This window comes from Panthera onca, chromosome D2 (assembly GCF_046562875.1).
Source record: "Panthera onca isolate mPanOnc1 chromosome D2, mPanOnc1 haplotype 2, whole genome shotgun sequence".
Taxonomy (NCBI): domain Eukaryota; kingdom Metazoa; phylum Chordata; class Mammalia; order Carnivora; family Felidae; genus Panthera; species Panthera onca.
The window spans coordinates 37,676,271-37,703,304 of NC_138349.1; the positions used below are offsets into that span (position 1 = coordinate 37,676,271).

Below are 27,034 nucleotides of genomic sequence, written 5' to 3' on the forward strand. Positions count from 1 at the left end.
TGAGGATGTGACTGTGAACTTTACCCAGGAGGAGTGGGGTCAACTTGACCCTGATCAGAGGACTTTGTACAGGGATGTGATGTTGGAGAACGATGGCTTCTTCATCTCACTGGGTAAGCAAAGCTTTTCTGAGCAACAGCATCACGCATGTCCTCCTGTTGTGACCAAAGCATATGGATCTTTTGTAGAGTTTAATGATATTTAGGTTTGGACGCCAGGAATATTGTTGTGTTTTCACCTCCCCATTGAAAGATTCCAATGGGTCCCTTCAGTGTGTAGAACCTACAGCTGGACTCTGGTTTTTCTTCTGCATTCCTAAAGCCAGGCAGCTTTTCCTGTGTCCCATATTGTTTTCCATTATCAGGACATTCCATTACCAAACCAGAGGAGATCTTCAAGTTAGAGCAAGGAGCATCATGGATATTAGAGGAGGAGTTTGCAAGCCAGTGTTACCTACGTGAGCAATCCAGGGAAATTAGATTCCAGGTTGTTGTTTCAGGTATAGGCATCTTCGGAGTGTTTTCAAGACCCTCTTTCAAGAGACTCTGTTTAGAAGTGACTAAGGATGTTTAACCCGCATACCTCAGATACCTAAATTCACCACAGATGTACTCTCACACATTGATGTTCTCTTTTTTTTTTTTTTTTTTTTTTTTTTTTGCCTTTTTAAGAGTTTACTCCCTTCTACTTGTACCTTAAAATCCATTCCTGTGTCTTAAAAGATATTTTATGTTGGTGAGTCTCCTTACTCTAGCATTCTCAGCTTCCCATATTCCCTTCATTTTCAAGGACTTCTTTTGTTGTCAGGAATTAATAGATTAGTTTAACCAATATTAACTGAACACTTGCTCCATGCCAGTCATGTTTTAAATGAAAGGGATAGAGCAGTGGTGAAATAAGTCCCTTGATCTCACAGAATTTATATTAGCAGGAGAGAGATGTAGGAAGCTGATCGCCATGAGAGAAGAGAGTAGAAGCAAGGAGACCAGTTAGGAAAAACGACAGTGCCATAAACTAGGTTCAAGGTAATAGACTGTGCAGAGTGATGGAATTCTGGCTGTCTTCTTGAAGGCAGGATTAACAAAGTTAGCACCTAGACTCTGATTCGTCTCCTCTGAGCACTTTGTTTCCTCTGGTAACTTCTTCAAACAACACTCTTGTCTACCTATTTTCCATGTCACATTTACTATATATTTTTTTTTATTGAGCATATATTACTGTGAATTCTGCTCGTTGTAATCCATCCACTCTTACTGAATCCTTTATTTTCTATTCTTTATGTTTATTTTACCCCTTCTATCCATTTTGAAATGTACTTTTGTGAAGGACCAAATAAATGTGTGTGCATTCATTGCCAGTCTTACTTTCCCTTCTTCCACCACAATAGGTTTGATTGATTGGGTTATTGTCACCTCTTTCCCTGCTCCTCAGCAAATTACGGGGAATGGAAAATATTTATTTGGTATTGCTTTTATGCCAAAAGACTGGGTCTGAAAGCAAAGAGTTGGGTATATGAAAGATATTTGTGTGTTGGCCCAATTTTAAGAACTAGTTTCAGATGCATAAGGTATGTTTTTCTTATTTCTAGTTGATGGCATGGTAGAAAGCAAAGAAAACCAAGACAGACATTTATGGCAAGATGCATTTATCAATAACAAAAAGTGATTACACAGAGAGAAAATGTATTAAGGAAAACATTTAATCTGTTCCTTCCAGGAAAATGTCTAGTAAATATAATCTAGGTGGAATTGGTTTAAAAAATATGTCAGAGTTACCCACCAGTAATAGAAACTATTCAGGAAAGAAATCCGATGATGCCAGTGGGCGTGAGAAATTGCTTCCGGATATTAATCATGAGGAAACTCATAACTAGAAAGAAGTTCAATGAATTTAATAAAAATGAGAGCATCTTCTATCATAATGAGGATTTTGTTTGGCAACAAAAGATTCACAGTGCAGAGCAACTGTTTGAATATAGTGAATGCATTAAAGCCTTCCACAGTAATGATCTCTTCATTACACATAAAGGAACTCACACAGGGGAGAAATTCCGTGATTATAATGAATGTGAGAAAACTTTCAGGGGTGAGTCAAACCGCATGTTAGGCCAGATAATTTACTCAAGGAAGAATCCCTATAAATTTAAGGCATGTGGAGAAACCTGTGATAAGTCAGTCCTTTGGAAGAAATGTCATAGAATTCACATGGGTGAGAAATACCACGAGTGTGATGTGTGTGGGAAAACCTTCCTCCGTAAGTCAAACCTCATCGTACATCTGAAAACACACACAGGAGAAAAACCCTATGAATGTAATGAATGTGGGAAACCCTTTTACCATAAGCCAGCCCTCACTGTACATCAAAGAATTCATACAAGAGAGAGACCTATGAATGTGTTAAATGCGGGAAAACTTTCTACCAGAACTCAGCCCTCCGTCAACATCAGAGAACACACACAGGGGAGAAGCCTTAAAATGTAGTGAATGTGGAAAATCTTTCTCCCAAAAGTCAGACCTGACTGTGCATCAGAGATCTCACATAGGAGAAAAACCTTGTAAATGTAATGAGTGTGACAAATCCTTCAGTATAAAGTCAAAACTCAATGTACAGGAGAGAATACACTCAGGGGAGAAGTCTTATGAATGTAGTGAACGTGGGAAAATGTATTATATGAAGTCAACCCTCAGTAAACATCAAAGACTTCATACAGGGGAGAGAATACATGAATGCAATGAATGTAGGAAGACCTTCTGTGGGAAGTCAGTTCTTCTTAAACATCAGAGAACTCACACAGGGGAGAAACCTTATGAATGTGTAGAATGTAGGAAAACCTTTTCTGAGAAGTCAACCCTCAGTAAACATCAGAGGATTCATACTGGGGAGAAACCCTTTGAATGTAACAAATGTGGGAAGGCATTTTGCCAGAAGTCCCAACTTATTCAACATCAGAGGATTCACACAGGGGAGAAACCCTATGAATGTAAAGAATGTGGGAGAACATTTTGCCAGAAGGCATCCCTCAATGTACATCAGTGAACACACATGGGAGAGAAGCCCTTTGAATGCAACGAATGTGGAAAATCTTTCTATGATAGTTTGACCCTCATTAAATGTAAGAGAATTCACTCAGGGGAGAAACCCTATGTAAATGTATGAATGTGGGAAGACCTTCAGCCACAAACCAAATCTCACCACACATCAGAGAATACACATAGAAGAGAAACACTGTAAAGATGGATGTGTGAAACCATCTTGCTGTAACTGAGAACTGTTGGCCCGACAGTATATCCATATGGATATATCCATATCCCTCCCTCCCTGTGGTTGTAATGAATGTGGGAAGTCCTACCAGAAGTCAGCCTTCATAGAACTCACACACAATAGATACCTGGCAATGCTTTTACCAAACTGGACACAGAGCAAGTCTTTATCTCTCAGCTGCTGTTGCATCCAGGTGGGACAGTATGCATGAGAGCTAGCCAATGGGATGTGAGCATAATGAGGTAATTCACTTGTAGGTCTGACACATAAAGGCCCCCACGGCAACTCTTCGTGTTCTCTCCTCTCTATGGGGTAGGATGTAGAAAGCCTTCTGTTGAGGGGTCAGCACACACTGTGTGTTAGTGAACTCACACAAGAGTAGAAACATCACCTTGATGTTTAGAAACCTAATCCATAAATGAAACTTACTGTCACTGGAGAATCCAAACTGAGAAACCCAGAGATCACAACAAATTTAGAAAAGCCTTTCTGAAAAGGTTATTATCTCATTGAACCTCAGGTAAATAATAGTAGACTGAAACCTTATAAATACATGGTTTTCTGAAAGTTTTCAACAAAACATAATTTATTAGATTTCAGAGAATTATTACTGAGGGAAACTGAATTTAGAAAATACAGAGAGGGGCGCCTGGGTGACTCAGTTAAGCATCCAACATCGGCTCAGGTCATGATCTCATGGCTCGTGGGTTCAAGCCCCACATGGGGCTCTGTGCTGACAGCATGGAACCTGCTTTGGATCCTCTGTCTCTCTCTCTCTCTGCCCCTCCCCTGCTTGTACTATTTCTCTCTCAAAAATAAATAAACACAAGAAAAGAAAATACAGATAAATTTTTTTTTTCTTTAGGAAAAAATGTTTGGGGCACCTGGGTAGCTCTGTCCGTTAAGCATCTGACTTTGGATCAGGTCACGATCTTGTGGTATGTGGGTTTGGGCCCTGTATCAGGCTCTGTGCTGACAGCTCAGAGCCTGGAATCTGCTTTGGATTCTGTCTCCCTCTCTCCCTCTCCTGTTCCTCTCTCTCTCTCTCTCTCTCTCTCTCTCTCTCTCAGAAATAAACATTAAAAAATTTTAGAAAAAAAATGTTTAAGTTGTCACAGGAAATACAAAGGCCAAGTACACATTTTTTACATTTACACAAGTCTGAATGTAAGGAAGCCACTGGGAACAGTAAGCTCATTGTACTTACCACCATAAAATGTGCTCATTGAGAAAACAGCCCCATCTTTGGGGCATCTGGGTGGCTCAGTCCGTTGAGCATCCAACTTTGGCTCAGGTCATGATCTCACAGTTGGTGAGTTTGAGCCCCACTTCGGGCTCTGTGCTGACAGTTCAGAGCCTGGAGCCTGCTTCGGATTCGGTGTCTCCTCTCTCTCTTGTGCTCTCTCTCTGTCTTTCAAAAATGAATAAACATGAAAAAATTTAAAAAAATTTTAAAACTACCTTTTTAACTTTATTTATTTTGAGAGAGAGTGTAGGGGCAGAGAGAAAGGGAGAGAGAGAATCCCAAGTAGGCTCCGTGCTCATAGCACAAAGCCCCTCCCATGCTGATGCTCTCTCTCTCTCCCTCTCTAAAATAAATAAACATTAAAGAAAGAAAGAAAGAGAAAGAGAGAAAGGAAGGAAGAAAACAACCCCATCTTTGAATATCCTGAAATGTTTAATTGGGGAACCTAAATAGGTTTGAATATGCCAAACCTAACTTAGATGTAGCCTGGGAACTATTTGTACGGTAGCATGCCATATATTGTTCTTTGCCTTTACTTCCTAGTATTAACAACCATGACATATGGTGCAAGAGTTGGCAAACGTTTTCTGTAAAAGGCCATATAGTAAATACTTTAGCCTTACAGGCTACATATGCTTCCTCTTAACATTTTTTTTTCTTTTACAACCTGTTAAAAATGTAAAATTCATTCTTAGCTCATGGGCCATTGAAAAACAGACTTGGCCAGATTTAGCCAAGTTTGCTGACCCCTGATCTAGTGGACTCTGGAAACTAGACTTCCTAGGCTCAAGTTCCCAGTTCTACTGCGTATTAGTTGTGTGGCCTGGGGCAAACCCCTGAACAATGTTCCTCAGTTTCCTTATTTGCAAAATGATTATAATGACATTACCCTACCACATGGAGTTCCAGTGAGGATTTGGTAAATTAATAAATATAATGTACTAGACCATTGTATAGAATGTTACAAATGATAGCTATTATATGAGTAGCAATAGATTTGTTGGAACTTTTATAGGCTTTTGATTATCTACTCAACAGCTGTCCCTCACTCCATGCCAGCAGACCAGTTTTTTTTGTTTCATTGTCCACCTCCCTCTGTATGATTCAGGAAACAAATAATGATTGATCTAACCTAATTTTTGCCCAGCTTATTGAGGTATAATTGACAAATATAATTGTAAGATATTTAAAATGTATAATGTGATGATTTAAGTATACATTGTAAAAGGATTCCCCCATCAAGTTTATTAACACAACTATCACCTCACATATTTACCACCCCCGCTTTTTTTGGTGAGAACATTTACATTCCACTCTCTGCAAATTTCATTTATACAGTACACAGTGTTATCAACTCTAGTCCCATGTTATACATTAGATCCTTATGGTCTAACCTAATTTTGAAAAATGTGTCCTGATTAATGATTCATTTGAAATAAGCATCTGAGGGCACCAGGGTGGCTCAGTCGGTGAAGCATCCGACTCTTGGTTTTGGCTCAGGTCGTGATCTTGCAGATCGTGAGTTCGAGCCCCATGTTGGGCTTTGTGCTATGAGCACGGAGCCTACTTGGGATTCTCTCTCTCCCTTTCTCTCTGCCCCTACACTCTCTCTCAAAATAAATAAAGTTAAAAAGGTAGTTTTAAAATTAAAAAAAAAATTTATGTTTATTCATTTTTGAAAGACAGAGAGACAGAGCACAAGCAGGGGTGGGACAGAAAGAGAGAGGGGGACACAGAATCTGAAACAGGCTCCAGGCTCTGAGCTGTCAGCACAGAGCCCGATGTGGGGCTCAAACTCACAAACCACGAGATCATTACCTGGGCCGAAGTTGGATGCTCAACCGACTGAGCCACCCAGGCACCCCTAAAAAGGTAGTTTTAAAGAGAAAAGGAAATAAGCATCTGACCCAGCTCTGGCAGGGGAAAAACTTTAAAATAATTTTCAGTGAAATATGGGGGAACAGGATTCCCCAGTGGTTAACAGACATTTGATATAAAAGGCCTATGATTTTGCTGGATATTTTTATGACTGGATGTGACATCCAATTATATCTTTTGATCCTAAGGTAGTATCTGAGGATGGCAGAATACAAAGCTGGGAAGGAGTTGGGTCAGCAGTGTCTTTTGAGCAGGTGAATTAACCACCCCTGGAGCTTCTTTATATGAGGTATATATTTTTCTAATGATACCTGAGTTGAGTTGAGATTTTCTGTTTCTTAGAGCTGAAGGTAGTTTAATCAACTTACAGGTATACCTTTTTGAAGAGGTATAACTGATTAACATTAATATTAATCAGCCTCAGGGGAGAATATGTTCTTATGAGAAACTGATTCAGGGGTGGCTGTTTTTCAGTCCGGTAAATCTCCATGTAGTGAGCCTAACCATTAGAAATAAAGCGATTTGGGACGCCTGGGTGGCTCAGTTGGTTAAGTGTCCTACTCTTGATTTCGGCTCAGGTCATGATCTCACAGTTGTGAGATCCAGCCCCCCTGCCTCTCCTCTGCTCACATTCTCTTTCCCTCTCTTTCAAAATAAAGATATAAACATTTAAAAAATACTTAAAAAAAAAGAAATAAAGCTATTTGTTATTCTGTTATATGAAACAAGTGTTTAATTCATTGAGCTTTCATTGCATCTGCACAAGAGAAGTACTTGGAAAATCATTACATCGTGTGTCTCACATTAAAAATATGTGAAATGAACATTAAGTTAAATTTGTCCATTGATCTGTCTCTGTGTTATTGCTTGATTAGATATGGTGTGAGATAAGGATCTAATGTTTTCCCAAATGAATAATCAGTTCTCAACACTGTGTGATTGAAGTTTGAAGTACTATCTTTATCAGGTGCTAAATTACCATTTTTAGGGAGTATTTTTGCTCAGGACTTCACCCCTTTATTTTTTTAGTAATCAAGTTGCCCTCGTGACCCAGGAGCTAATAGATCTCCCAAACATTCTTGGCTTAACATTTATTTCTGGGAAGGACGTTTGATCCAAATGGGTGAGTAAGAGCCCTACCTGGGACTTTTGTAATAGAACATCATGTTCTGTGGGTTGGTGACCTTGGGACTTCAGCAGCCATGAGAAAGTGTCTGCATGAAGGAAAATAGTTAACATGTGGAGAGAAACATTTAAGAGGCAGATGGAATCTTGATGTTGCACAAAACCAGTCTGTGCTTGACTCCCTTTTTCTGCATATTGCAAAGATGCACACTGTCTTGTTCTTGTTTTATTATTAAGCCAACAAATGTTAACATCCCCTGTGTACCATGATCCATTTCTGCCTTCTGTTTCACTAAATTATTTGTTTATGCTTATGCCAAAGGTAATGTTCTCTTTAATATGGCTTTAATAGGGCTTTATAATGCTTTTTATTATAGAGTAAGTCCTTTAACCCGTAATTCTATGGATCTGTTCATCTTTAGCAAAGGAGAAAAGAACATGCAATGGGAAAACGACAGACCTTGTTGAAATAAGGGTTAGTGAGGTATAATTTTACATAAAATTAAATTCACCATTTTAAACGTGTACTGTTTGATGAGTTTTGACAAATATATGTAATTGTGTATCTACCTCCATGCTTAAGACAGACTGGCAGCCATTCACCTGTTTTCTACCCCCACAACTTCACCGTTGCTCAAAGGTCATATAAATGGAATCATGGATTATTTAATCATTTATGTCTACACAAATGCTTTTGAGATTCATCCATGTTATTGCATGCATCAGTAGTTTGTTATTTTTTTTTATTGCTGAGTAGTGCTACATTGTGTGGATGTACCACAACCTGTTTATCCGTTCACCTGTGGAAGGTCATTTCATTTATTTTCAACTTCCATCTATTATGAATAAACCTCCTATGAACGTTAACGTAGAAAGTTTTTTGTGGACACAGATTTTCATTTAACTTGTGTAAATATTTATGAGTAGTGGCACTGGATCAAATGAAAAATGTATGTTCAGTATTTGCTTATTCATTACAGTTCTCTCAGACATAAAAGTTATGGAGGCACTGTGTACTGGTTAGGATTAATTAAGAAGATTACAATGAATAGATCATAATAAAAACTTTTAACTTCAAGACCAGAGTCTTCTAAGCTTCCAAACAAAGAAAATCAGTCACTTATAAGGAATCATGATGGGGTGCGATTTTTCACCAGTAGGAGTAGTACAACATTTAAGGATATTTGACAGAAATACCAAATTCTGTATGTGAAAAACTCAGTATCTGTTCAAAAATGCCTTTGGGAAGGCAAAAAAGAAGACTTGGAAAGTGTATTTTAAAAATGTAAGTTTCAGAGGTAATTTCTGAGTAAACTATTATAGAGAGCCCAATTAGGTTACAAATATGGGGAAAATTGAAAGAGAAAATGAATCTAATAAAAATTACAAATCTCAAAGGCTAATACTAATGATTACATTTTACTTGTAAGCGTTAAAAAGTGATTTATGAAATAGGATTTACTTTTGGGAATATGTATTAGGCAGGATTTCTGTTGCATGAGGCTCCTTGGAACAGAATAAGAGTTTTGTTTACAGATAAGGGAGATTGGAATAAACACTGTGGTGTTGCATTGCTACCAACATGAATTTATGGTTTCCAATATTAATACAATAAATAAACAGAAGTGCATACGTGGGTGTATGCAATCACATACATTTCTTAGCTCTGGCCACTGAAATGGCACAGTAGCAGCAACAGTGTAATAGACCTAGCTAGTTCCTACATTCTGTTTTCTGAATACCATTCTTCACTAAAAGGAACCAGGGTTCTTGGAGAAATAGCTGATTCCAGGACTGGGTCAGGGAAATTACAAGATGAGCCTGGAACATTTTTTTGTGTGTAAGAGGGAGCAAGTGCTAAAGAATAATGGAACTGTGTCAAAAGGACATGGCTTAAGAACACTTAAAGGGACTTCCACTGACAGAATCTGGGCCAATATAAGAATTTAAATAATGTGATCGTACAACACTGAGCAAAATAGGGGTCCACGAGTCTATACTAATAAATGAATTAATGGGGAGAAGAACATGTTTTTACTTACAGAATAATATCAGTAAATGTAGAAGGAGATAATGGAACTGAGAAATTAACTTTTCGTTATCATCACAGGAATGATTACTTCAGGAAAATATCAGTAGATACTAAAACTAGTGGATGAAAATGGATGAGGAATCATATGGTCTCAAAGTATCTCCCTACAAAACATTTATTAATTATAAAAGATGAAAAAGATAACTCAGGAAAACATGGCAGACAGCATCTTAATCAAGTGATCAAAGTTAACCCTATCAGAAATGGTTTAATCTACATCATGGGCCCCTTGTGATCAACATCATGTATACCTGAGTGGAGACAGTGAGAAAACAGTATTTCAGTGGCAGTTCAGCCAAGGGATAACCTGGGTCTACTCATGAGAAAATACTAGGCCAAGCAAAATTGAAGTATATTCTACAAAGTGACTGCCTTATAATCCTCAAAAGCGCCAAGGTAATCAAAGTCCAGGAAATTGAGGAACTGTCTCAGATTGATGGAGACTAGAAAGATTGGACACCTGAGTAAACTGCATGGCACTTGAAGGATCCTTCTTAAAAGAGCATTATTAGAACAGTTGGTGAAACTTGAATTTGGTCTCTGAGTAAAATATATGCATGAATTTTTGTACTGAACTTTCCTGAAGTTGCAAAATGTTTTCACAATTAAAAGAAAAAATACAGGGGACTGAATGTTATCATGACAGCCTAAGACATCCCTTGTTTTCACCCCCCCCTTTCAACACCTAAGTTTCAGCATCTATCCATGACCAAAAGTACCTTTGTGGGAACTGTGAGATCCAGTACAATCCTCCAAGGGACCCAGGAGGTACCTTACCCACCTGTGCTTCGCATAATAAGCAGACAGATCCCCATATGGGCTGTGGAACTGAGAGGAGCCTGTGAAATGGTATTAAATGCCTGTTGGCTGCAGTCCAGGAACACCTGGAACGCACTGAATTGGGCAGACACCCACTGATGAGACATCCTTTGTAGAAGTCCAGGTCTCAGGAGGAGAAATCCCAGTACTCCCTTGCACCAAAACCAAAACAAAACAAGTGACTTTGGACATATTAGTAAGAGGAGCTTTCCTACCTCATCTCTTTCCTCAAGGCAGCACTGCTTAGAGAAAAAGGCTGGGGATCCCTTCCATGGAAGAAAAGAGAGAGGAGAGAGTGAATGCCCAACTTCCCCAGCTGTGTGGGATGCTGCTAAAGAAACCCATCTCTCCAACATCACCCAGAGTATTAAAGCTGGAGTTCCAAGACGGGGGTGGGGGATGGGGGGGGGGAGGAGATCTGTAAAGATGCAGCTAAGAATATTAAAAGGCATTAAAGGGATGCAATTCCTACTGACTGCATTCTAGACTTCAGCAGGAAGCCCACTCATGAATCGCTGGGAAAGTGCCACCTGAGATCCCCTCTACTGGTGTGTGGGCACCACTAATGCCCCAGGTGCCAAACCCACACCTTTCCCCACTTGCAGCCAGCTCCTATGTGGACTTCCAAGGGCAGTAGCAAGAGCAAGATCAGGGGATGGAGTATATGCAGAAAACAAACCAATGTCTGCAGGTAAGGGAGAAACCACAAATTTAAGTTCTTTGGCCATCTTTGGGAAAACTAAAGAGGTTACCATCAGCTGACTTGGTGAGTTATAAGATGAAGAGGAAATCTACATGCTTCAGAATTCTACCACAAGAGGGAGAAAGATGTGTGGAACAGATATGTTCATACAAGATTAGGGAAAGTTCCAGAACATAAACAGGACCTACAAAAAGTATCTCTCATCTAAAGGCAGCTAGTAAAGATCAGAGGAGATGACTGCTACTTCAAATGCAAACACAGCAATGCAAAAAAAACAAAAACAAAAACCCTCCAAGGAATATGAAGAATCAAGGAAACATGACATCACCAAACAATCATAATAATCCTCCAATACCAAACCCAAAGACATGGAGATCTGCAGTCTACCAGAGACAGAATTCAAAAGAGCTGTTTTGAAGAAACTCAATGAACTAGAAGAAAACACAGAAAGACAATTCAACAAAATTCAATTTCTCACATGAACAAATTGAGACATTTAACAAAAAATAAAAAGGACCAAACCAGTTCCAGAACTGCAGAATTCAATGAATGAAATAAAAAATACAATAGAGAACATCAACAGCCGAGCAGGTCAGGCAGAAGCCAGAGGACAGGCACTTTGAAATAACCCAGTCAGAGAACAAAGAAAAAGAATGAAAAAGAGCTGAGAAAGCCTATGCGATCCTTGGGAAACCATCAAAAGAACCAATAACAGAACTGGGGTTTCAGAAGAAGAAAAGAGGGAAAGGGAGCATAAAGCTTATTTAAAGAGAATAATGATGGAGAACTTCCCAAATCTTCAGAGAGACTTGGATATCCAAGTTCATAAAGCTAATACATTAGCCCATTATTTCAATTCCAAACAATCTTCTCCAAGACACGTTATAATTAAACTGTCAGAATTCAAAGAGAGAGACCCTAAAAGCAGCTAGAGAAAAAAAGATTAGATTTTCAGCAGATATATTCCAAGTGCTGAAAGAACAAAATTACCAGTTAAAAACATTCTATTGGGCAAAGATATCCTTCAAAAATGAAGCAGAAGCAAAGAATTTCCCATATAAACAAAAGCTGAGGGAGTTCATCACCACTAGACCTGCCTTACAAGAAATGGGGAAAGGAGGTCTTCAAACTAAAGTGAAAAGACACTAACTAACATGAAAACATGAAAATATATAACATACTGATAAAGGTAAATATAATAGGGAGATTTAGAAAACTCTAATTCTGTAATATGATGTGTTAATCGCTCAACTATAGTATAAAGATTAAAGGAAAAGCATATTAAAATTAACTATAGCTACTGTAACTTGTTAACAAATATACAACATAAAAGGGAAATTGTGATATAAAAACAAAAGAGAATAAAAGGGTAGAATTTTTGTATGGAATTGAAGATAGGCTGCTACCAGTGTAAATGGACTATTATATCTATAAGATGTTTTATGATAAGCACAAAGCAAAAACCTAGAGTAGATTCTACCTTGAGTAGAAAAGATAAAGGAATCAGAGCATACCACCACAGAGGATCACCAAGGCACAAAGGTAAGGAGCAAGAGGGGGGAAAAAGAAACAATAGAAACCTATGAAAATATAGTTACCACCATGTTAAATGTGAGCGAGTGAATGCTCTTCTCCAAAGATCAGTACAACAAAAGGATATCAGTACAACAAAAGGATATTTTAGTTAGTACAATAATGCAGAGAAGAAACAGAACGCATCCACATTGTATAAGTAATAGCATCTTCACAGAAACATGATCATCTATACAGAAAATCCAGTAGTTGAGAACCACAACAAAATCCTCTTTCTGTCTAAGCACATCTGTTGTTGTGATGCAAGTTTTTGTTGATTCATACAAATACTTTGGCAAGGGTATCAGCCTCTGCCCTGGAAATGCATGCTTTTGATGGATGGCAAGCAGTATAACATGTTGATTTACCAAGTATCTTCCTATGTGCTGTCTAAATTCCACAATCTAATGAAACAACCATGGCTCTAGACATTCAATAGATTCCATCAGGATCTACTGTTAGACTTGTAACAGCATCCAAAGGAACTACCATAGAATGGATCATTTTACCCATTTTATATTGTGAAAAATTTGATGGATGTGTCTATCTTCATTAGCAGTTTTTGTAACAGGAAGTATGGGATGATTTACTACTCTGTTAATGTGTTTATTGAATTGTAAACCAGAATCTATCTGTGATGAAATCATCACCAATGACTGATATTTCTAAATCATAAATTAACTGTTCTGCCAGTGTTGAAAGAGGTCACCACATGAACTGGATCCCAGCTGGAGAGTGAACCGATATTCAGTATTACACCCGCCTTGTCTCTATTGTAAGTGCAAATACCTGGCAATTTTTCTTCCAGATTCCACAACTTAACAGTGCCACCTGCTGAACAAGAAAGACAGTAACTGACTTTTTTTTTTTTTTTTTATTCCAGTATAAGCAAGACCCCAAACAGCATCTGTATAAGCAATTAAAGTGCCAGCTAAAACATTTGGTTTATATGTATCATGGATCCACATTCGGGCTAGGCATATTCTACCCCCAGATGGTTGCATCATTACTACCACTATACCACTGTTCTCCATTAGAACTAATAGCTAATGACAGAACATGGCCAGTGTGGACCCTAAATGTGTAGCTAGGCTCTACATCTACAGAAGCACTCTTTGGGGCTGGAGCCGTTTTGTTTTGTGTGTGTGTGTGTGTGTGTGTGTGTGTGTGTGTGTGTGTAAGTTCCAAAGTTTCAGAGAGGTCCTCAGAGGCAGTGACCAGCACAAGTTCCACAGGATGAAAAGCAAATGCCTGTACTCCATCAAAATGCTTCCATAGTGTATACTTGGGGTTCCATGTCTTTGGAAAGGCATCTTTATTGACAGCCAGACAAGCCATAACCATAGTCTGCATGATTTATTACTGGCAAGTCTGCAAGGTCTCCAAAGTCCAATACGCTTAGCATCAGAACCCATTAAAAAATGACTAGCCGCCTCCAGGTAGAAACGTGATTGGTTCAGCCGGTTCTGTGCCCTCCCCTGCACCTCAAGTTTCTTCAGCTCCATCACCGTCTTCAGCAGTCCCTAAAAAATCAGATTCTTTCAGTTCTTCCTCAGTATCAGGATCATTAGGTCAGTAGCAAAACCTTCATTACCTATTTTGTGTTTATTCGTCTGACATTTGTCTTTTCTTTCTGGGATGCCTTCAGTCATGCCATTATCGTCTTCTTCATCACTCTCATCAGCATTTTCTAAGAAACAGTTTCTCAGGAACACCACCAAAAGACCGTTGGATTTGTCCCTTTTGCTTAGAAGACTCACCTCCCTTCAGGTGAGTCCATTCCTCCATTTGGTTCTGAATTTGTCCAAGTAATGACCTTACCTGCTGACACTGTACATAGAATGTATCTGTGTAACCTGCTTCCTGAAGATGTTATCGTAACAGCTGGCTGCCTTGCTTCCACTCTAACTGGATCTTCTGAGGTTCTATGGGAGCCTCTGTATCTTTGGTTTGTTCTGATTCAAAAGATAGCATTTTCAAACCATCATGGCTCAGTTTTGTGCCATATTTTAATTTGTGATATTTTACCCTTTCTTGTTTTAGTGCACATGCTAACACCTTTCTTCTAAGTACTTCATGTTTCCTTGATCTTTTCTTTCTCCTTGCAAAAATGCTATCTGGGTTTGCAGCATGGCCCATTTCCACCTCCGAGCGTTTCCATTCTATCTTCAGACAAACCCACTAGAGCTGGATATAGGGCACCATCCCCAGATGGAGTACTGTTGTGTCTGGGACACAGGGCCCTTTCCTTTACCCACTCCCTCTGAGAAAGGCTCATGTTTCTCCTAGGTCCCAGGTCCCTCCTGCTACCAGGGCCCAGGGTGAGATGCCTACAGCTAGGGGGAGGGTGGCCCTGTGCTGGCCAGGGTAGAGGCCAGTTGGGAGAGGAGTAGGGAGGGAGGTCATTGCTATACCTGCTGTGAATCAGAGCAAGGAGCTGCTGGCAGCTGCCATTATAGGCCCTTGTCCGTCTGCTTCAGCAGGCTTTTGTAAAAATATAGAAATTGAGAAGCTGATTCTAAAATTCATATGGAAATGTAAAGGGCCTAGAATAATGAAAACAACTTTGAAAAACAAGAACAAAGAGGATTAAGATTTCCTTGTTTCGAGGGATGCCTGGCTAACTCAGGTGGTTTATACATCCGACTTCTGCTCAGGTCATGATCTCAGGTTTGTGAGTTTGAACCCCGCATCAGGCTCTGTGTTGACAGCTCAGAGCCTGGAGCCTGCTTCAGATTCTGTGCCTCCCTCTCTCTCTGCCCCTCCCCTGCTCACTCTCTTTCTCTTTAAAAAAATGAATAAACATTAAAAATTAAATAAAAAGAAAAGATTTCCTGGTTTTGAGTTTTGTAAAGCTACATCAATCAAGACAGGGTGGTAGTGGCATAAATGTTGACAAATATATTACTTGGACAGAAAACAGAGTGCAGAAATAGACCAGAGTATATATGGAGAACTGTATGAGCAAAATGCAAAGGCAATTGAATGGAGAAAGGGTAATATTTTCCATAAATGGTGTTGGAACATTTAGATATTCTTATGCAAAAAACCCTTAGATCTTAACCTTTTACAATATAAAAGTTAGATAAAAATGGATACAGACCTAAGTGTTAAACCTAAAAGTATAAAACTTATAGAAGAAAACAAAGGAGGAAGTGTTTGTGATCTTGGGTTGCACAAAGCTATCAAAATAAATTTTGTGGTTGTTCCAAGTTTTGGGGTTGTTTGTTAAATGGCAATAGATAAGCAGAACAGTAAATTTAATAGTCTCAAGGCTGCTTCAGGAAAGACCAACACCAGTAGATTAGGCACCATTATTTAGACCCACATGACTACTGTGGGTTTGCAATATAATTGTCTCCATCAAGTGCAGATCTAAATATAATTTAGATCTCATCATTAAGGTATCCAAAAGATCTCATCATTAAGGTATCCAAAAGATTCTGGATTACTTATAAAATATTGACAACTTATTGAATGAAAACAGATGTACTCATTGATAGAGCAAATGCACGGACTTTTTTTTCATATTATATCTGAAGCCCCTTTGATGTCCCCTAGACCAAGCCACGTGAGTATGGGGAGATAGCTATGTAGTGGAATTAAGGGAGATAGGTATCTTTCAGAAGGGAGGCCTGCCAGAAGCCCCAGGGTGATGGTACTTGTTTCCATGCCCTAGAGAAGCAGGTCCCTGTGATGATTAATTTTATGTGTCAATTTGGCTGGGCCACAGAATTGAGATATTTGATCAAATATTATTGTGGACGTTTCTCTGGGAGTGTTCTGGGTGAGATTTGCATTTAAATTGGTGGAGATTGCTCTCCTGGTTGGGCCTCATCCAATCAATTGAAGGCCTGGGTTTAAAAGGAATTCTCCGGAAGACTGCCTTCAGAGTTCATCTGCAATATTGGCTCCTCTTGGTTTTCAAGCAGATAGTCCTCAGATTCAAACTACAACTCTTTCCTTAGTCTCCAGTCTGCCCGCCTCCTTCATCAGATTTTGGACTTGCCAAGCCTCCAAAATCACATGAGCAGATTCCTTAAAATAAATCCTATTACCTCTATCTCCGTATGTATGTACTCTTGGTTCTGTTTCTCTGGAGAACCCTGACTAATACTGTCCCCTAGGAGGGTCTTTCTTTGAGGGAGGCATGATCTTAGGATGGTGCAAAAGTTTCCAGCCTAGGGGTTGGGTATTAACACATCACCATCCTTTGACTCTCTCTCCCTGGATTTTTGAAAATCCTCTCATCATCTATTATATCCACATATATTTCTCTCCAGCATATGCTCAGGCCTTATGAAACCCCCTTGACTAAACAGAGGAGCATTGAGGAGAAAAATCTAAATAGTGGTGTCTGAAGCACCTGGGTGGTTCAGTCATTTAAGCTTCTGACTTCGGCTCAGGTCATGATTTCACAGCTTGTGAGTTCGAGCCCTGCACCAGGCTGTGTGCTGATGGCTCAGAGCCTGGAGCCTGCTTCAGATTCTGTGTGTGTGTGTCTCTCTGCCCCTCCCCTGCTCATGTTCGCTCTCTTAAGAATAAATAAACATTAAAAAAATTTAAAAAAATAGTGGTGTCTGGTGAAAAAGAGAATGTGTATTGGGAAGCAAGTAACACAGGGTAGATGCAAGTTGGGGGCCTAACTTCCATCGCAGATGCCATGTAATTTCATGCCCATGGAAATCTCCTCTTTGATGTCTTTACTTAGATTCTATTTTCTAATTGGCAAGTATAAATTTTTTTAAGCACAATATTATGTGGTCATTTTAAGGGGGAAAATAAAGTTTTGTGCTGGGGTCCTGGGGTTCTAGCATTTCAGCTCTGGAGAGGATTGGCACTAGAAAGGTTATCACACCTTAGCTACATGAGCCTGTGATCAATAATTATGTGAAAAGATTTTTCTGAAGGTGGAGATTTTGTTCACAGATATTCATATATAATGAATGTTCTAAGAACAGTTAGGGATAGAGAGATGAAAATGACACTATCCCTACCCACCTTACCTTATGTTTTAGCTTTTAAACCATAGCAGGAGAATGTAGTTGTGAACTAAATGGATAAGAGAAAAAAAATCACACTCAACTGAAGGAGCCAGACTGTCACTCCTGAGTCATTCAACACCTAACCCTAACTTCTCCCTTTAACACCCCAAGGTAAGAGAAGGGCAAGAGATGTTCTCCAAGTTTTCTAGGTGATTAGATTGTATTTGACGCATGTATTTAGGGCTAAGAAGAAGCTGGGTACCAGGTGTGCATTTATAATTCTATATGGTCTAAATAGGAATCTACTAAATTGGTTTTGTGCATTTTTTCTTAGCTACAGAGAAAAAGTCTTATTTCCCGTATTTTACTAAGGTTGTCACTGTATCCATATTTATACAGTTTTTGAAATTAATTGTAAATATTGGTCATTAGGAGAGGTAGAGATTCAGGTCTGGCCAACACTTGTGTTGCCACGACTGCCAGAAGATTCTTTGCAGTCTGTGGCTCTCCCCCACCACCACCATTAGTCTCAGGTGAGGACACCCCAGCATTAGGGCTGCAGCCTCAGCCCACAGTGTAGCCACACCAGCTGCAAGGACATCTTGGAATGCTGGTTCCGACTTCATCTCAGGACAGCACATGTAGTGGGGGGAACTCCCAGACATGAAAAGTGGACAAAAGAAGTACACAGTCCCAAAGCTGGACAAATGTCCCTACATGAACTGCAGAGAATTTGGGAGCCAGTGTAACCATCTCATTAAGAACTATAAAAGTGTGAGGGGCACCTGGGTGGCTCAGTTGGTTAAGCATCTGACACTTGATTTCAGCTCAGGTCATCATCTCACGGTCCATGAGATCGAGCCCCACATTGGGTTCTGTGCTGACAGCGTGGGGCCTGCTTGAGATTCTCTTTCTCTCTCTCTCAAAATAAATAAAATAAGCTTTAAGAAAAACAAGATAATAATGGTGTGGGAAAATTTGACATAGAATTTCATACCTAAACAAATCATAGTTCCAGTTTTCCATTATTTTCACAATTTTTTCTTTAAATACATCACTTGTATTTGTTTGCAAAGCAAACATTTTAGTAGCAATACTTACGGTATAGCCCAAATGTTTTCCTGAAGAAGAACAAATAAACCAAACATCAATTTTTTTTGATTCAATAGATTGTCCTTCGTAGGAGAAACCAAGATTTTCTCAGACATCCAATGACTCAAAAGAAATGACACATAAACAAACAGAATAATTGTTGAATGAGAAACATTATGTTTGAAAAGCCAATGACATAAACATGGTATGGGGCTAGCATTAGGTCAGCAAACCGATAAAACCATTAATGGGAGAAAGTGTGTGCTAATAAGTCTAAGTAAAGTGTGCAAGTGTGCTAGTTTGGAAGGCTTCACAATGCCAAACTACAAAAGAAATATTTTAAAGGAAACGATAGAAGAACTAAAATAAGGAATGTAACAGCCCAATGTAAATTAAGAGAGAACAGGAAATTGAAGGATAGTACTGTAAAATACAAGAGAACAAAGAATTAGCTTTTCATAAAAATTGGTCAAAGGTTACTATTCTTATTGCGTGGGTGAGAGAAATTGATGATAAGGATGTTTAGGAAATATTTAAAGATGCTCTATTACAGAATGTGATTGTTTTTCTTCTAAATTAGATGTGCATATCTCAATGACCTGGGGGATATATAATTTAAATAACCAAGACTGAGCTGTACCCTAGACTATTTTAATGAGAATTTCAGATAAAAGAAACAAAGAGACACATGGATTGTCAAAAGAAAAGAAAAAAAAAAAAGCTCCTCAGATGATTCTGATGACTACCCCCTTACGTACAATGAGTCTAAAAACAGTCACTGTAATTTACAAAATAAAATATCAAGAGTCAAGGTCAGTCAGGCAAGAGGAAAGCATAAAAAAGTAGAACATACAAAATTGGTCTGGTAATATGTGAAATGTAATAGGAAGTAATAATAGAACATATATATTAATATATCATTGATTTTTTTATATATCAGTTATATATACATACATAAAATATATTTGGGAATCCAGTCTTCTGAGCTCATGTCTCCAAGGACTATGTATGATGCCTGAGCTCTCCTCAGGTGGTGAAATCTAGTGTTGAAGAGCAAGCTGGCAGCTGAGTCCTCCCATCCTAGCACTTCTCGCGGTGTGCCCTGGTGGGCAGCTCGCTGGAGAAAGCAAGGGCTCTGGGTTAAGCAAGAGAGCTCGGGGTTATAGTACTGAAGAACAAAGCGGTGTTCAGACTCTCTTAGTCTTGCTCTTCTCTCTACAAACTGGATATGCTGCTTAACTAAGGACCGCAGAGGAGAATTGGACCCCTAGAGCTGCTGGACCTGCCCCCTGTGGCCTGAGTCATAGTGCGTGTCCAGGTGTCTGACCCTGACTGTGTATGAGTGTGCACAGCTCTTGTGAGCACCTGCCTGCCCTCACCTACCTGACAACTTAGGACCTGAGGCCAGTGCAGCTGCGTGACCTGCCTCCCACAGTGAATGACAGGGCTTATTATGGAGGCCAGAGCCACACCTCATTCCCCAGCAGGTGCAACTGAGAGGAGAGAAGGCCGAGGCCACTGAAAGATGAATTGTGCAGCTAGGAGCATTTGGCCGGCTTCTGCTGCATCCAGGAAATGGTTCTTACTGGCTCCTGATCATCCTTTGTGCCATAGGGAAGGATTTGGTAAGCCACAATTATGGGCAGGACCTGAGTCTCCAAGATCAACAGCATAGGCAACACATCCATAAAGGTAGGGACTCCTGGAAACCCGAAATCCTGTAGACTGGTGGCTCTCAATGCTGGTCCCAGGACCAGCAGCATCAGCTTCACCTGGGAACTTCTTAAAATGCAAATCCTCAGGCCCCACCCAAGCACTTCTGAATCAGAACTCCGATGGGACTGTCAATCTATGTTTTAATGAGCCCCACAGGAGATTCTGATGTGTGCTAGATTTGAAGACCATGGCCCTAGACCATCCTCTTACTCACTGTGGCCATCAGCTCTTCCAATTCCACCTCCCCAAGTCCTCCAGCCTGTTTTTGAAATTGCTCTCATGAAGCTTGTCTTGAGTTTACAAGTGAGGAGCCCCAAGGAGTAGTGCTTGTCCTGTACTGACTTCTATCACCCTGAGCACTTCTCCTTACCAGGGATACAAGTCCTTTTCTTGCAAATGGAAGACCCACAAAGTAGAGATGGTTTTGTCCTTCGTGCACAGCATCTTCATGCTGCCATAGAGACTGAGCTGGTGGCCACACAACCTGACGCACCTTGTCTGGGTGCCCCTGCCTGACCATAGCGTGCTCATGATAAACTTTGAACACAGTCATCCCACTGACAAGAACTGGCCCAGAAATCATCCAGTGAAGCCATGCTCAACCTTAGCTGTTTCCGTGAAGTTGAACAGCCTGACCTCAATAAGCTGACATGAATAAGGACCTCACTTACTGTTGTCCATTCTCCCAGGTCTTCCCCTGTGAGCTAGGGATGCCCTGCCTCATGCCTGGCCCACTGCCCAGAAGGCCTGCCCAGGGCTGGATACCTGCTCCTCTTCCTGTAGGAGAACTCCTGAGAATTTTAGAAGTAGACTTTGGAAAACCTTAATCTGGGCTATGGTAGGCTTTCATGGGTCCAGAAATGTGTGAAATTTTAACAACTGTATATGAGGGTGAAAAAGTGAATTTTTCTGGACATGCATAAAATTCTCCAAGGGATCTATTGCCCCTAGTAGGCTAAGAACCACTTTCTGTAAGAGCCCCTCAGCAATCTCTGGAAGGTTCCTAAATATAAATGGGGAATCTTAATCCATAATTAAGTATTAAAGGGAAAGAAAAATGGGCAAAGAACCTAAAATGGCAATTTATTGACTAAAAAAATACATGACTTGTAAACGTGAATAGAACATACATTCTGAAAACACACAAAGCCCAAGTGTATGGCTGAATAATTACAAAGTCAACAACCCAGAAACTAGCACCAGATGAAGAAACAGAACACTCACTACTAGGCACTCCAGAGCTGTCTGCAAGACAGAAACTAGCACCAGATGAAGAAACAGAACACTCACTACTAGGCACTCCAGAGCTGTCTGCAAGACCCCTCCCACTCATATATTCCCCTCCTCTACAAAAGGAACAATTATCCTGACTTCCATTGCCATATGTCAATTCTGCCTAGTTTCAGACTATATAAACAGGAACATATATGTTCTCCTTTGTGTCTGGCTTCTTTTGCTAAATATCATCTATATTGTTGCTCATGGTAGTTTATTTTCATTGTTACATATTATTCCATTGTATCAATATACTATAGTTTAGTCCTGCTTTTGCTGATGGACTTTTGGCTTTTTCCCAGTTTGGACAATGCTATGAACACTCTTGTACATGTCTTTTTTTTTTAAAAAAAAAATTTAAATTTATTTATTTATCTTAGAAAGACAGCAGAGAAGGGGCAGAGAGAGAGGGGGGAGAGAGAATCCCAAGCAGGCTCCACACAGTCAGTGCAGAGCCCTACTTGGGGCTCAGTCTCATGAAACAAGAGATCCTGACCTGAGCCAAAATCAAAAGTCGGACGTTTAACTGACTGAGCCACTCAGGTGCCCTGCGGTTGCATTTTGAAGGTAGAGTTAATAGGAATTTCCTGATAGGTTGGATATGGAGGCTAGAAAGAGAGAGGAGACAAGGATGTGTCTGAAGTGTTGGGCCTAATCAACTTCATGGCTAGAACAGTCATCAACTGAGATAAAAAACTGGACGGCCAGTTTGAGAGAGATCATGGGTTTTCTTTGGGCATGTTACATTTGAAATGTCTATTATACATCCAAATAGATATGTGAGGGAGGCAGCTGGGGTTCAAGAAAGAGGTCTGAGTCATTGATATAAATATGGGAGTTGTTGGCAAATGATGGTGTATTTTAAAGGTCTAATTAGGAAAGAGAAACTACACTGTAATTTGAACAGGGAGAGTTTACATTAAAGCTTACTAGCTACAACAGGGGATTGGAGCAATGGGGTATGGGCTAGTAAGAAGAGAACTCTAAAGAATATTAAGAATAGCAGATTTGAGGAGTAGCTACTACCCTAGGACAGAGATAGAGGGCCCAGGAACAATCCCACTCCTCACCCCCAACCTCCATCTGTGGAGAGCTAGACCTCATTGAAGGGGTATGGCCATGGCCCACTGGTGTCAGGGTGGTCCCTATGATGCTGCACCACTGGAACTTGGAAATCCCTCTCCGGGTGCTACGGAAAAGGTAAGTGTCTCAGGGGAGTCACTCCATGACAAAAATGCCAAGAGGTGGAGGAACGTGGAGAAAGAGTGGGGCACTGCTGGCCACCACATACTGGAGGAGCTGGCCCTGGAGAAATGACCCATCTACAGAATCCTGACCAAGGAGCAGAGCAGGACCAGAAAGCTTGCTCCTACAAGGTCTCTCCACTGCCCTCTACTGACAAAACTTAACATATATGCCAGCGTCAAAGGAAAAATGTTTGCGAAGTAGGCAATGAAGAATGAATTTGTAGCCGAGATACATTAACTGATACAGGTGACATGTAAAATCACACCACAGAATGAGATCACCTAGGAAATAAGTATAGACACAAAAGAAGACCAAAGGCTGAGCCCTGTGGGTTGTCTTTAACTTAAGCATGTCAGGTAGGAGTGGAAGAATCTTCAGCAAAGGCTACTGAGAAGGAGCAGCCAAGATTGTTGGTGGTGTGCTGGGCGCAGAGAATCTAATAGAGAATAGGAGGAGAGAAACTGGAGAACATATTGACAATTCTTTTGTGAAATTTTGCTACAAAGGGGCACGGAGAAAAGGTGTGGTGTCTGTTACAGAAAATGGAACCGAGAGGAGTTTGTTTTGGAAGAGGAGAGAAATAGCTGCATATTTTATGATGATGGGAATGGTCCAGTAAAAACTGATGATGTTTGTCACTTCCCTGAGTCTGTCGGTGCTGGCAAAACCCGGGAATTACAGCACTAAAGAAGTCCGAGAAGGGCTCCTGGGTGGCTCAATCGGTTGGGCGTGGACTTCGGGTCAGGTTGTGATCTCACGGCTTATGAGGTCTAGTCTAGCATCGGCTTTGTGCTGACAGCTCAGAGCCTGGAGCCTGCTAGGATTGGGTGTTCCTCTCTTGCTCTGCCCCTCCCCCGCTTGTACTCTGTCTCTCTCAAGAATAAATAAAACATTAAAAAAAAAAAAGTCCGAGAAATGGTCAGCCCTTGTTATCTTTAAAAAAATTTTTTTAAATGTTTTTATTTATTTTTGCGACACAGAGAGACAGAGCATGAGGAGGGGAGGGGCAGAGAGAGACGAGACACAGAATCTGAAGCAGGATCCAGGATCTAAGCTGTCAGCACAGAGCCCAACGCAGGGCTTGAATTTACGGACTGTGAGATCATAACCTGAGCTGAAGTCGGACGCTTAACCGACTGAGCCACTCAGGCGCCTCCAGCTCTTGTCATCTTTAACGAAGGGCAGGCAAATATGTCAGAGAGACTCCCAACCGTGGGATATTCCATTAGGCCACGGAGAGACGCGATGCCATTGGCATTTAGAGGGGACGGGTGCCGTGACTCCGGTTGACCAGGACTAAATATATTACTTCGTCTTTCATCCTGCACCAACGAACGAACTCCAGGCCGCACTGTCAGCACAGCCTCCGGGGATCCCGGGCGAGCGGGATGCATGGGACTCTAAATCCCAGTATTTGCAGTGCGGCGGCTGTCCCCGCCAGACAGGAAGCGCGGCGGTGCGGGCGTGGCTTCAGGTTGGATCGCAGCGCGCAGTCGTCTCCTGCGCCCCTCCTCAGCCAATCAGGAGCCTTCCTTCAGGCTTTTCCCAGACTCGCCCTTGCGTCGGTCTCTTTCTTTTGCCTCTCTGTTTCCTGCCGGCGTGTTTAGTCCGCGCGTAGGGCGCATTTCCGTTTCCGGCGCTGTCCATGCGGACTTGAGAAGAAGCAGTTGTGAACCCGGTAACGGCCGCGGGTTAGGGGAGGCGGCGGTGGTGGGGTCCCGGGACCTGGGGTTCTAAGAGCTTTGCTAGTCGCACTTGGAGAGGTCCTTCAGGACAGTCTTTGCCCCCGAAGAGCGCCTCAGGCGCTCAGGTGGAGAGTCACAAGTCGTACCTGCCGGAGACTTGCTGCGGGGTCGTTGGGAATGGCTGAATGAATTCGTGCGGAGAGTCGGCACAGGGTAGGGAGGTGACTGGGAGAAGTGAGAAGTTTTTTCTTGGCGGGGTAATCCTAGCAGGTGGCTCAGACCTGAGCTACATCTGTTGATTCCCAGTTGTGCTTTTCCCATCCCTCTCCGCCTCCCTCCACCCCGTCCTGAAAGTGCGAAAAGTGTCAGTACAAGTTCGGGTCCAAAACAAGGTAGAGAAGAAAAATAATGCCCCGAAATCACATAGCTGTTTAGTTTCAAAGCGTTCCCTGAACTCGGCTCCCCTCACTCCTGGGTAGTGTTTCTTGACGTTATGCTGGTATATACGTGGACTTTCTGTTTGCGCTGGTGCGTGTCCGTGGGAAATCTCTGATCGCCTAAGTTCAGCCTTCTGACTTCGCCCTTACTGAGTGGCATGGAAGATAGTGGTTTGGATTTCCTTTGCTAGTCAGGTAACAGCTGTAGTCCCCTCCTGGCAAAATGCCTCGTACATCATAGGCAGACACGAGTATTTATTGAGCTTAAATTAATTCAGTGCCTTAACTGAGTGAAGAGACTTTTTGTTTTGTTTTAATTAACCAAGCGCTCAGATTGTATACAGCCTGGTTTCCTTAAAAAGCTCACTAAATCCGGTGGTTCTCGTTAATGGGCCATGAATTCCTGGGATGCTCAGAAATCTTTGTAAGGGTTTCTGCAAATCCGTGTGGTCTCCAGGCATCCTCCACAACCAGCCATATCTTACACATGTAGATGTTACTGTTTTTGTTTAAATGTATATACGTGATTATTATAATTTAAAAATTTTACGGCATCAACAGGTACTAGAAAGTAACACTGCTATCATGTTGGAGGTTCATTAAAATGCTTTAAGTTTTAAAAAGAAAATGTCTTCAAAATACTTTAAGCTTGGAAACCACTTCATTAGTCCAATTGATACTAGGTGCTGAGCTGTCCAGTATGGTAACTACTAGTCACATATGGCTATTTAAATTTAGAATGGAATTAACTAAAATTATATACAATTTCAGTGTTTCAGTTTTACTGGATACATTTTAAATTCTCAAAGCTACATGTGGTTAGTGGCCACTGTGAAAGTATAGATATAATGGAGTATTTGCATCATTGAAGAAATGGGCAGTGCTGATATAGACACTTAAGATGAATAAAAAGTAATTTAAGCAGAAGTAACTAACAGATCTAATTCTAGCATAACAGAGAAATGAAATTAGGGATAGTATTAAGCAGTTTCTATCCTTGTGTGAACACATATCTCTTCCTAAAGAAATAAATGAAATTTACTCTTTTTCCTTGGGTGTTGTTTGGATTGTAAAATGCTTCCCCCATCCCTGCCTCATCAATGTAGGTTAGAGTTACTTGTGAATTGGTAAAAAGCCACTATGGAGACTAAGGACCAGAAGAAACACAGAAAGAAAAACAGTGGGCCCAAAGCTGAGAAGAAGAAGAAACGGCATCTGCAGGATCTCCAAATTGGAGATGAGGAAGATGCCCGGAAGAGAAACCCCAAAGCCTTTGCAGTACAGTCTGCTGTGCGGATGGCTCGATCCTTTCACAGGTATGTTTAGCTGGGATCTAGCTGTTGTTCCATTTATCCTTTTTATTTTTATTTATTTTTAAGGTTTTATTTATTTATATTGAGAGAGACAGAGACAGCACAAGTGAGGGAGGGGCAGAGAGAGAGAGAGAGAGAGACAGAGAGAGAGAGAATCCCAAGCTGGCCCCACACTGCCAGGGCAGAGCCTGATGTGGGGCTCGAACCCACAGAGCTGTGAGATCATGACCTGAGCCGAAACCAAGAGTCGGACACTTAACCGACTGAGCCACCAAGGCGCCTCCCCAGATGATGCTTGGATTCCTGAGTCTGTAACAGCTTTGAAGGACATGAAGATACATGCGATACTCCTTTTACTAAAATGGGAACATGTAGTCTTCCCTGTGGAAGTCACTTTGCCTCCAGTATCAGCCTGTTGATTGGCTTTTTTTTGCCTAAGAGAAAAGCTTCTGAGTTTTTCTTTATAGAATTTGTTTGTTCTGTAGTAATAGGTGTGCTTGTGTTTTTTTCTGAATTTGTTTCATATAACTCATAATAATGAGTAGCTTTATTTAATGAGTCCTTATTATATGCGAGGCAGTGTACTT

General features: G+C 40.8%; 1 protein-coding gene and 2 pseudogenes across 8 annotated transcripts in view; 2 read left to right on the forward strand and 1 right to left on the reverse strand.

The window, feature by feature from the left end:
* Window positions 1-6,111, forward strand: LOC132685139 (uncharacterized; annotated as a pseudogene). The gene is made up of 2 exons (XR_014135353.1): window positions 1-113; window positions 1,589-6,111. The product of XR_014135353.1 is annotated as an uncharacterized LOC132685139 (transcript).
* The window catches only part of BMS1 (BMS1 ribosome biogenesis factor), a 71,362-nt gene continuing 44,331 nt past the window's right edge, over window positions 4-27,034 (forward strand). The window contains exons 1-6 of one of the 7 annotated variants that reach the window (XM_078434565.2): window positions 7-113; window positions 6,574-6,674; window positions 7,415-7,508; window positions 13,390-13,471; window positions 14,345-14,466; window positions 26,241-26,450. In XM_078434565.2, the coding sequence (XP_078290691.1) occupies window positions 26,275-26,450 (176 nt within the window). In that variant the 5' untranslated portion in view covers window positions 7-113; window positions 6,574-6,674; window positions 7,415-7,508; ... (1 more) ...; window positions 14,345-14,466; window positions 26,241-26,274. Of the gene's footprint in view, window positions 114-6,573; window positions 6,675-7,414; window positions 7,509-13,389; window positions 13,472-14,344; window positions 14,467-24,559; window positions 24,691-26,240; window positions 26,451-27,034 lie in introns of those variants that run through there. The other 6 variants (XM_078434567.1, XM_078434564.1, XM_078434566.1 and 3 more) reach the window with 6 other exon arrangements.
* LOC132684639 (striatin-3 pseudogene) lies at window positions 12,976-21,009 on the reverse strand (annotated as a pseudogene).